At 36.9% G+C, this 12754-nt stretch overlaps 1 protein-coding gene across 1 annotated transcript in view; it reads right to left on the bottom strand.

Moving 5' to 3' along the window:
- Positions 1-3744: 3744 nt before the first annotated feature.
- The window catches only part of ADGRG6 (adhesion G protein-coupled receptor G6), a 117040-nt gene continuing 108030 nt past the window's right edge, over positions 3745-12754 (bottom strand). The window contains exons 24-26 of the mRNA XM_075707705.1: positions 11050-11151; positions 8554-8706; positions 3745-3923 (exon numbers count right to left, since the gene is read on the bottom strand). Of these exons, the coding sequence (XP_075563820.1) occupies positions 3745-3923; positions 8554-8706; positions 11050-11151 (434 nt within the window). The remainder of the gene's footprint in view (positions 3924-8553; positions 8707-11049; positions 11152-12754) is intronic.

Genomic DNA, 12754 nt, shown 5'->3' on the forward strand with positions numbered 1-12754 from the left:
GGAAGCTGTTAACAGTAGAGGATTAAAATAAAATTGTTCTTGATATTTAAAAAGTGATGAAACGAGGAGAAAAATAAATCCACCCCCAAATGCTGCAAATCACTCCTTACAAGTTTGGCATCTGCCAAGATCCTACTTGGAAAAAAACCCTGGGCTCCTTCCCTCAGAGGGTCCTCCCACACCGTTCAAGGCATAAAGCTCAAGGGTAGTGTTCGCTGTCCACAGACACGCATGGACAGGCCGTCCACAGGCATACCCAGCATCCTCACTAATAAATGCCACTTAGCACATGGGGTAGTTTTTGATTGCTTTCTAAAAATATTGCCACTAAATCTTCATATTCTGTGCATTTTCTATGATGACTTAAATACAGGGGAGCAGATCTGACACATTTCAGCAGGCTTCTGTGTTCTTTAAAGGTAAACATTTAAAGGTAGGCTATTAGTGTGTTACATTTAATGTTTATATATTAGTGTATTAAATGATTAGCTGACTAAAATATTTCAACAGTGATCAGTCAAAGTATGATTACAAGTTAAATCAAGTTATTGATAATGAGGGACTACATTCATCTAGAAAGAAATATATGAATAGAAATAACTCCTGAGTGTTAGATTTTTCATTTGTATTACTTCTAAAAGATCATCCCAGCATATTGTCTGTTGCCTTGATTTTCCTTTCATTTCTATGACGATGACTGCTACCATAAATAAACGAACTTACATAACTTCCAGATCATTCACTGGATGTGGCATTGAGTAAAACACATAAGAGAAAAGCATATTCTGCAAAACGCGTTCCTCTGATGAGATGGCATTAATCTTGCACATTTATTTGCAACATTTTGGCTAGGCATGTACCTGTCTCACATACTTAATAAACACAAGATTATTTTCCGGAATTCCACTGAGCAATTTTTGCCATTAAACACTAAAAAAGAAAAAAAATCAACCATTCACTATTAAAAGACTTTAATTATTTGGAACACTAACATCAAGAATGTTTACTTGAAAATGTTTGTTTCCACTTTAGTCCATCTTCAAACCTGTTACACTATATTCCACTGACTGGTATTACAAATTACACTGACATGTTTCCTCATACTTCTAAAAGATAGAACTACAGTAAATTGTTTCACAAGGTGTTTGGAAAAAAACATATATAAGAAATTATTCTTTCCCTCTTCTTCTATGGTGAAGCAGAAGCTTAGTTTTAAAGTAACAAGAACAGTCATCATAGAGCTAAATATATTTGACATATTTAACCTCACAAATAAATAAATATATACAAGGGAGGTTACAGCATGTCAACTACAAAGTAGAAGCTTTACCTTGTAGAACTGAGAGCATTCAAGAGCATCTAACTGACACAGACAGTTTAAGATTACTACATGGTAGTAAAAAAAGAGAAAAAAGTCTTAAATCAGCAAAAATATAGGTAGCTGTACATTAAGCTGATAGTTAGGTTACAGCTCAGCTTCAGTCAGGATACTGTGTTTGCTTTTTATTTATATTTTACTAATCTATTATGTTTTATTGATTCCTCATTTTTTCAGGAATGTTTGGTTTTCATTCTCTTCGCTTCTAAACACCTTAATCAGGGAGAAATCTCACAGTAAGCTGCTATGTGAACACTATTATCTACAGTAGTTAAGCAAGTGGGTTGATAAAATATAAGTTCAGTAAATGGTTGTACATAGTTTCTCCCTAAATGATTTCCCTTATTAAAGATATCTGACAACACTCATTAATAATTACATTTTAAGTGAATCAGGTTGACTTGCATTCATACCACCACATAAGTATTTGCAGTTACGAGACTGAGGTTCCGTTAAGGTCCGTGTAGCGACAGCAGTGTTTCTGGACGGAATACCATCAGGACATCCTCCTCCCGCCAGGTGTTTGCAGCCAGGGAAAATACGCCATTTGCGCGATCACAGCATTAAATGATCTCTGCGTGCAAAAATGCATGCAAAGAGCAGAGAAAGGCACAAATCCACATCCCTAATCACTGTACATCCACCTGCTTGGCAACTGAAAAACCTCACAGCACAACTTTCTGGTCACCTTCTGAATACAATTAATTAAACATTTGGCTAAAAATATTTTGGTGGAAAAAAAGGCCTTTTTAAAAATGAAAATTTCCATTAGGAGACATTCTCCTCTGAAAACATTGTTGGAAAATACCTTTGATATTTCAGCCCATCATTTCAGTGACACATGTAGCTACAATTTTTACAAAACCTGTCATGGGGTGAGACGTGCTTCGTGAGGAAAGATGCACTTTTGGCAGTCATGGCCATGTGCTAATGTGTCACACATTTATATAGATTTTAATCTCTATGAACAAAAACAAGTAAGCATTTTATGCTCTTGTCTCTTCTCCGCACACACACACAACTCAGTGTCATTATGCACACAGAATAGCAATGCGAAATTCCCTAATGTTGCCTGAGCACTGTTTAAACTCTGTGCCCCCCAAAAACTCAATCAAGTCAATCAGCCAGGGGTGGGGAGGGGGATACTGATACTGATAATGTTATGTGCCCAGAAAGATGTTATTTATTTATTACTGGTTATTGTATTCCAGGTTATTCTAATGTTGCAATGCCATCCGATGGAGGTGTCTGTACATACAGTATATCTGAAGTACAGAGACTGACAAATGAACCCATGGGCTTACAAAGTATTCATCTTGTATTTAAATACTTAAACTTAAGTTTTAGCACCGTTCATTGCTCTTAGATTGTCTGTGGTACACATTGTGGTTTCCTCTGTCATATTCACTGTGTGCATTATTATAAAAATATGTGCGGAGAGAGATCTAGGTGTATATTTATATATCTATATATAGTTGAATGCCTTCTGTTTTGTTTAGTGAAAAAGAGCATTAAACATAGAATTGCGGTGGGAGATGTCGCATTTCATACATACCAATCAATGAATGTTGAAACATGACTTTGTGTAAACTTTGGATTTACCTGTGTACTTGTTCTGCACAGATGCAAATGATATGTACAAATACCTGTTTCCATACATACCAATGGGCTTAAAATTTGCAAGAGTTACTAGCACCCTGCACGCCCTTCTCAGCCAGCACATCTATGTAATAAGTGTGTTTCTATGTACGTGGATACAAAATAGGCTGAATTTACAGCACATACTGTTTTGGTAAGCAAGATTTGCATGATTAGGTCTATTTAGTAAAAAATGGTTTAAAATAACCCTTTAACACTGGTGTTAGGGTTTTATTCACTTACAAATAAAGAACAGACAGCACTAGACAGTCAAGAAGCAAGAATGTAACAAGTGTCGTAGGGGAAATCCATATTCTTCAAAAGAAAAAAGTCCATCAGTAAACTGTTCAATAAGAGCTTGCCTGTATTGCGTGACATGTCTGCTATTTTCTCCAGGAGTCAAGACTTGCTTCTGTTTGGACTATATAATTTAGAGTTAGGCTTGTGGCTCTTCAGTCTTAAAAAATACTTACACAGGATTACAATTAGCTGTCCAGGCATACGTTGGCTGGCACACATTTAAAAACAGCTCAATACCATGGTGGAAAATTGTCTTTTTCCACAACAGTAAAAAGGTAGAGAAATTGGTCCTTGAGTGGAAGCTGTTAACAGGAGAACGTTATAAACTGGGAAAAAATAACTAAACAGGTCGCATTCTGTGACATCTGGTATTCTCAATTCCAGGCAGACTTTTGTCTTCATTTGGTTCAAAAAATTCAGAAGCCCAGTTAGAACTTTGTGCTGTGACTAAATGTTTCAGACATGATGATACTTTTATAGAAGTTGTCGGAGTGAGGATTGCAGTATCCCTTGACCTTGTCAATAACCTGGTGGACAGGGATGATTGATGTCTGTTCTCCATCCTCTTGGGCAAATTTTGAAGATGGCTTGTCAAGAAAAACATTCTCTAGGAAGAGGAAAAGGCAACAAGAAGTTAGGGCTTCTTAAGCAAACTCATAGTTTAAGAGGTGTGTCACTCCCACATAGATAGGCCTTCAATTGCCACTACTGCTGAATGAAATTACTACCCTAAAAGCCAGCAAACAACTTTTTGGCTTGGCATTGCTTCTTCTAAATTCTTTTCAGACACCTGCTTTTGTGGGCAAACCTCTCAGGTCTCTCTTGAAATTATCCCCCTATTATTTTACCTAAAGTGTAACTGACTCCTACGACCCTTTAATGTATTCATTTGCTGTTGATGCTTTGAATCTTACAAACTAAAAATATTTCCATAGCACTGGAAAAGGGGTGACCTCCATAACATCTGGTAAATAATACCTTCATATAATAAAGTAGTGGAAAATGACAGTAAATGGATTTAGTTACTTCAGCAGTGGAGGTTTTAAGCTATGCACAGAAATAATGTATTCTGCACAGAATGTAGCAGATGACGACGTGCATCTTAAATCAGATAACCAGAGCCAAAAATGGCCTAAACTTTGCACTTGCCTAGCACCACTTTGTCGTTTCCATAATGTGGAGGGTACAGACTGAACAACTGCGAAGAGGAAAAGATGCCAAAAATTGGCATCCTTTCAGTGCTCATGTGCTATAAGCCAAAGGTGGAGCTGAAAAGGGAGCAAGGCAATTCCCAGCCTGGCCGGGAAAGTCTGCTTCAGCAGCTAACAGTACTGCTGTTCGGAGAACGGTCAGTAGGTAGAGCTCATGTAGTGAGCAATGAGAAGGAGAGACCCTGTTTCTCATTTTCTGAAGTTCATTGTCCTAATGAGCTTTCTTATCTCTTCCACTGTAGTGAAGAAAGCTGGAATTAATTCTCTTAAGCCAAGGAAGGTTTGGACCATCGCAAGCCGACATTAAGAGGGAGTATCCTATGAAGCAATGTTTTCTACACGTGGCATTTTTGATCGCTATTTACAAAACCTTGGTGAAATGACCTTCAAAAATTCCTTGGTAAAGGATCATTTAAAATTTTTTCATATTATTTAAACTATGATTTAATACAAAACTTGGTTCTTATAGAAATAAATCTTTAATTGAAAATAAACAGAAAAGTAACCCACCCCTGCAGAAGTCATGATATCAAGCCATAAAAGAGTATGAAGTGTTTCATGAAGGAGAAATGGATTGCAGAGTGAGAAATCAAAACAGTTGTACTCATGAAAAAAGAAACAGGCATGTTCAGGCATATCAGAATGATTTTTTCCAAAGCACGCAAGAATGTCCATGAATCGCAGCAAATAACTCCATGCCCAATAGCAAACTGCTGGGTGCTGTGTACCTTTCAAATGTATGCACTTATTAGCTAGTGGTACTACATTTTGAAGTTTTTCTACATATTGAATACCTTATTACAAAGATGAGAAGTTAATTCTTAGTCTATAGGGAAGTTTTTTGAAATTCCTTGCAAATATGTACACTTCTTTTCACAAGGCATCATTACATTGTTAAATACCATCTATTTCCTCATGAAATTTGCACACATGGGAATTACATAAGTCATTTCAAACCAGTGGGGCCCTTTTTTTTTTTAGCTCAATGGGCTTCACACCCAAGTACAAGGTTAAAATCCTGTATCACTGAAGTAAATGGGAGTTGTACCACCAAATCCACTGCAGAAATAATCTTAACTTCTAAGTCATAGAAGTGTTATATGTGGTATTTAAGTACTATCTACAAGAACTTTGTGTCAGACTCGTAGACAGCAGGGCCACAAGATGCTAAAGTGATTTCTTTCATCCACTCAGTAGGGTCCACCCAATATTTCTGTCCCAACCAGTGCATTCTGCATTTAACCACCAGTTCACAGCATGGCTCTCAGGCACATATAGTTTGTCATTCTGACTTACTTTGGGTGTGACTGGATATGAAAAAAACAATGGCTAGAAGACTAATTCCATAATGGCCATAGACCAAATAGAAATACAATATCTTAAAAAAATTTCTAGGATTTCAGATTGGTTTTACTTTTTGATGTAAGCTTTGTGTATGGCTGTTCCAACTTAATCTCCTTTCCCCAGACTACTGTACACAGCCATTAATGTCAGGACATGGTCTGTTTTCTAAAATGGTATCTTCCAAATGCTTCATGCCCCATGCAGAGTGCAGACACCCAGAGTTTGAAGCACGCTTATCCTTTGATTCAGCATCAATGGCACAAGATGCAATAGTGAGAAACAAGCAGCGTTTCTGATTAGCAAAGTCCTTTGTGTCAATGAGGACATCATGCAAGTGGCATCCCTCTACTCTGTGCAAACCATGCATTCAACAAAAGCAATTCTCACTTTACCTGTAATGCTCCACCACTGATGAGGAAAGGGCCTTAGAAGACATTATCTATACCACAAACACATGAATGCTTGTGTCAATTCCAGGGAGCACATTAACCATATTAACAAGAGTTGCCAAGACATATAGCTATTACATTATTTGCCTACAATTTAGCTAAGACATCAAACTGAGAAGTTTAGCTGTATTAAAAATCAGAATCTTAATGTTATTTTCTATTATTTTAACACTTGAGAAGATATGTCAGTATTTAAAAACCTAACATTAACAAAAATTCCTTTGGAGTATCACAGTAAAGTGTGTATTTTCAGAGGTCAAAGCAAAATCATTAAAATTTTAAAAATATAGAGAAAACTGCGGTATTCCCTTAATGCCCAATAAACAATTGCATTACAAACTATGATTACATTACCAACTGCAATCCCTTTTAGGAAATAATTTATGCATGGGATTAAGCTCATCACTTTTGAAGAAAGTACATGAGCATGTTCCTAACTGTAAGTTTCTTTTAACTTACTACTTCTTATCTGGAACTCTTTTATTGCTTTGCTTCAAGAACGCATTGTAAAAACTCCAGCACTGTCTCTTTAATTGTCAGACTGATAAAAAGCCCTGAGTCCAACAAAACATTTGAGCATATTTTTATCGTTAACCACAATACCAAGGGTCTAAAGGTTGAACTGCCATGAGTACAAATAGGAATTCTTTGTCTGCAGAATGAAGAATGTTCTACAGCGGAAAGGGCACAATGCTCTCCTCCTCTACTATTAAATTAATAGCAGCACAGTGATCAGTGAATATTATAGATGTTGTTCGTGGAAGACTGCTGACAGAAGTGCCACTTCATAGGAGAGCGAGCTGAAGACAGCTTGCTCAGGGCAGCTGGGCGTGTGGCACATCAAACCTGAGATGGCAGCAGGGACAGGCACCCTGGTGAGGCAGGCGCCAGCTGTGTGCTCCCAGCGCAGCTGGGAATGTCAGTCCTGAGAGTGAGCTCAGGTACACTGGGGAATTTCTAAGATACCGCTCATTTTTACTGTATTCAAAGCAAATGTACTTCATGTATATTCTCGATAACCAAAAAAGATTTACACTCTTAAGACACCTCATGCACAACCCCTCATGCTAACGGGTGCACTGAATATTGGTTGGCGAGAAAATAACAATGTAATTCTTAAAAAGGGGGATTTCTAGACAAAAATTGTGTGCCTAAGTGAACCAGGTAATGATCGTCAACAAAAAGAAGAAGGTATTTCCTGGAAACTATGCCACATATCAAGAAAGGGGACTGTACCATCATAAATGAGACATTGGGGACTTCTGCAAATAATATATACTTATGAAACAATGTAACTTTTGTTCCAGTAAAATAATATATTTCATATCTTAACATTGCTTCTAACAAATATTTTGAAGAAAGTAAATGCATCTTAGGGTTACATATGTGCACAGATTTTTTTTCTACTATGTTTCAGAAAAGGATTCTGTCATAACGTTATGTGAGTTTATACAGGACAAAAACATGAGTTCACAAAAACCCAGTAACAAAAAAATCTGAACTATTTAAGTGATTTTCTGAAATATTATCTCAGACATAAGCAAACAGACTTGCACATCCAGCTCCTCTCTTTTTTTGCTCCTTTAAAGTGTTCTTAAAATGAGCACATTTTTATTGCATGAGTGGAATACAGATGATGACTTTTATTACATGTACCATTGATATTTAAATAAAAAAGCGGTAGATATGGCATGCTATTTGTAGAAGGGAAAGACAATGCATACTCTGGGAACACAGTATCAATTTCCAAGTAGCCTCCATTTGCCTCTTTACCCATAAATGTGTTCCAGATAAATGGAAGCAGTTTGACCAAGTGAATCAACTGTGGACTTGGGTTCAGAAGACTCGATTCCTATTTCCGCCTGTGCTGCTAGCTTTCACATTACCTTGATGACAACATCATCTCCCTGTGCTTTGGTTACTCTGTTTACAATGGGATAATAAGACTTACCTTCTTTTAGCCAAAGAGGTGAAAACACTATAAAAAAGTAAGGTTTGCTTTCATCCTGCCTACTTTTTTTAGTATGGGAACATATCCAGATCAGAATTATGTATTGGAGGTATTGTATATTAGGTTAAGATTCTTATTAAACAGTAATATATATTTTAAAAATACTGAAACTATATAAATTGGTGAAATGTTCTCACATTAACCTTTGGGTAGAAAACCCTACTGTACCTTTAACATGAAACTACTTATTTACAAATGCACTGTTACAGTGCAAGAACTCACCTGTATGGCTGTTTCGTTTACAATATGTATTCGTTGTAGATTTTGATTTGGATGTTAAGTAGGTTGAATTGGAGCCGATGGAACTAGAGGATAAGGATTTCCCAAGATTATCAGAACTCTTCTTTATAATATTGGTCGCTGTTTTGCTCCAATCTAAAAATGATTGAAAAGTTTTACATGAATAATTACCATAGGTACTGAATGCCTAATTTACTCAATTACAAACGATTCAAGTATCAGACGCATTTCTTAATGTTGTTTATAACAAACAGCCTATCCTTTTCCTGTCAGGTAGCCTCTTTGGTTCTTAAGAAACACAAGAATTATTCCAACTTGATTTACTTTGCTCTTTACCACAGTAGTTAAAATTGGTGGCTCTAACACTCTAACAGTCATTTGGCTGGGTGGCAGAACTGTACAATATGGCTTTCCAGGATGCAGGAGAGCAGTGAAGATCTGTAGCAGTATAAGGATGCCGAAGTTTCATCACCTGAACAGAGAAATCCAAAGGGATAGAAAATGGATGGATAGGAGCATTTACAGAGGTCTTATCATTTGAGGGCTTGATCTGCTGAGGTAGATACTACATACTAGTGGATTTGCACTTGTTGTTGTAGGATTTAGCATATTGGTGCACTATTAATAACAATGAATAATAATGGTTTTCAGTAGTTCACATTCAAAGAGTTTTATCCAAACCATTAACATGATAGGCTCTTACACTGGAACAACTTCCAAAAATGAAATTAAATAACTAATACTAATAAACTTCTTGAGGAAAACTGACACTGAAAAACTCATCACAAGTGTCCCAATACCAGTAGAATAAATGTATGCAACTACTTTTTTATCATATACTTGCAGGTAAGTACAGGTAGTTTCACACTTCAGTCTTCTTGCTGTTATTCACTACACTGCGATGAAATTCACAAAATGGAAGGGATGTCCAAACCAAAGACACATGGGCCACTTTAGCCTTGATTTAAATCAAGACAAATATTGTTTCCTAAATCATTGCTATAGGGTATAGGTTAATATTTCTCTGATCTAGCTATGGCAGTGTTGCAAGGCTTTCACTTGTTTGTTTCTTTGCTTTATCATAGCATGCCCTAAAGTACATTTCAATCGGATAGGTATGCGAGTTCACCTTTGGCTTATATTTCATTGTTCTGCCTGCAAACTGTGTCAGGTTCATGGAGAATAAAACCAGCGGGCGGTGATGGACTGGTTAATGCTAGGTGTAATGATAGCACATTAACTATACCACTGAAATACTCAAATCCTTCAGGTTTTTATTTCTGTCATACCCACAAGCTCCCCACCAGCAGGATAAAAAAATGGAAATAATTTGATCCATCTGTATTTTCCACTTCAGGAGTTACAGCATGAACCGCATGGAAACTGAACATATGAAACAATCTAGATGCCTGAACTGAATGAATATGCTTTTCCTAATTTGCATTAACTCTTTGAAATCACAGATCAGGTTTTCTTACTACAAAATGAAAGCATAAATGTTTTATAGTGTACAATGAGAATGCATTCCCTAAACAGAGCAAGACAAAGCAAAGGTCTTGATGGGAAAGCAGTTACTTAAAACCTTGAAACAAACCTTGGATGCCAGGAGAGAAGGGACACAAGGATATTTGGAGCACTGTTGTTATCCACCATAGACCGGCTTACCTTACTAGGCAATGAGCTTATGCCATTTTACAATAACTGTAGATTTCAACCTTGGTCATTGAGCAAGAACCGTATGAGCAAGAATTATATGGCCCCAAATCATTACATCAGACAGCAAAGCAAGGTCCAGTTGCCTAAACACAGGAGTCTAATGCCATCCAAGATGGTCAAAGATGCAGGAGACTATAAATGCAGTGTAAAATGTTGCACTTCAAAGTGTCCAAACCAACTGCTCTCCTTTCTCTCCGAGTCGCAGATAAAGATGAACTTCAATTCTGGAACCTAATCAGGCTTCTGCTAAAGGAATTGTCTATGTTTTTGAGTCTCTAATGGTCTCTCTGAATTATACAGTAAAGGAGAGAACAGTTTGAAAAGGCAAAGATAAAAGCAAAATATGTCAGCCTATTTCTACCTGCCTTTTGAGAATGCACCTACATCAACCTAACACAATTCAGTCAACACACTGTAATGTAGGAGAAAAGGAATAAGACTGGCTTTTGAATGACAGAGTTTGAATTTCTGGATATTTTTTTTTTCCCCCCCAGGGTGCAAAGGGCCTTCCAAAACCATGCTTATAGCACCACAAAATTTACCAGCTGCCTTCAGTGGAAAACTGAAAGAGAAGACTTGAGAATTTTTATGAAGTGATATCTGGAAAGTCCCTTGGCAATTGTTAGTACTGAAGTGAAGTGACAGCCTATGATTAATCTATTTTTCCACATCTCTGGCTTAGATTGTATTATATTAAAAATCGCATAGCGATTTTATGGACTACTGCAGCATCTAAGGAGGGGAGCTGTGCATTGCTTTTACCTGAATTGTCTGCCAGTCGGAATCTGCCACAACAGAGATGCCTCCTCCATTGTTTCTGCACATTTTCCTTCATAGCGCAATGGAATACAAATATAAATAAACCTGCGACAAAAGCAAATAAACAGCAGATGAAACATGTATTTATAAACAGACAAATAGATTAACTAAAATCTGCTAACAAATGACTATGAAGTACAAGCAAAGGAAAATCATAAAGTTTCTTATTGTCATCTATGCCTCATTTAAGAGGTATGGAAATAAATTAAAGCTTTCTTGTCCTCTAGCTGCTATGTAAGTGCTTGGGATATTAGAGAATAGGACCCCTTTTATTGACACTGTTGATTTACATCCAGCTCAATGCGTTTTTTTTTTTTTTTTTTTTTTTTTTTTGGCTTAGAGGGAAATAATTAAAAGGTTTTGTCTTTGAACCAAATGAATATTTTGCAACAGCAAGAGCCAGACTGCAAAGTAAATACAGACACTATCATATTAGCAAGAAGATATTTTATCTCCTCCTGTTCCAGATCTACAGAACTGTGGACTGTATTCTTTTAAAACCAGAAGTCTTGTCATTGGTACTAAAGAGTGCCCTGAAAAAGCACACTTGGATGTATATGCTCCACACACATGTACTTGAAATGATTATGAAAATGGTAAGAATATGTTCACAAGTACTAATTAGGTGTCCAGCTACTTACTTCTGAAGAAAATTACCTGGTTTGCGCATGCAATCTCAATAAATATGAACTCTACAAAAACATTCTTAAACATATTTCTCATGCAATTGTATAATCTTTATTTTCAAGACAGGAGATAAGCATCTACCATGTGGTAAAGAAGGTCTTAACTGGGTGTATGGTATGATTTCATCATTCTGCAGAGATACTTTGGAGCTAAATATAGAAGCTGAAAATCTCATATGCTCCTGGCACTTCCCAGGCAGGCACTGGCTATGGAATCTTCCGTCGTTCTCTGGCTTGGCCTGTTATTGTTTTATTCTTATTCACTGGGAGAGAGCCAACCTGGGGCTGAACACCTGATGGCAAAATGTTACTGCCAAATCCCTCGTGATTATATCTTAAACATGACTAAATGCTACATAATGTGGACAAACAAGGTTAAGTGCCATCCTCTAAGACTGTTCCTTTATGATCATCATGAATAGCTCAGTATACTAATGCCTACTATGTTTCAGCTGGTAGAACACAATGGCAGGGTATAGCTTGGAAAAAACTGCTCTGGAGCATAAAATTATCCTCTCTCCTCCAAAGTGCTGAGGTCTAATTTTGCATGAATGCTTGTCATTGAACTGGACTTGTATTTGTTATAGCTGTCAGGCCAGGGTGTGACCACTGAGATCAGTTAACTTTAGGTAAACTTTGTGTCATGAAACACATTTTTTGCAAAATTTTTCAAGACCTGATGGGGGAAAAAAAAAAAAAGGAGAAGCACAATTTAAGTACGGCAAACATACCTTAATGCATCCCATACCTTAAAGCTCCATTGAATTATGGTTACTATGTTTGCATTTAGTAAAATATTTCTGTGTGTGATTTGTTTTAAGCACAGCGTTATTCCAATGCAGTCACTAGCAGCTCTTACAGGCTTAGAGTTATGCAGTTGTTTGTGGCCAAAGTACCTCTTAGGACTTCTGTACAGCTACAGACTTACTAAATTGATGCTTAATTAAATTGTGGTGAATGTT

This window comes from Pelecanus crispus, chromosome 3 (assembly GCF_030463565.1).
Source record: "Pelecanus crispus isolate bPelCri1 chromosome 3, bPelCri1.pri, whole genome shotgun sequence".
Lineage (NCBI taxonomy): Eukaryota > Metazoa > Chordata > Aves > Pelecaniformes > Pelecanidae > Pelecanus > Pelecanus crispus.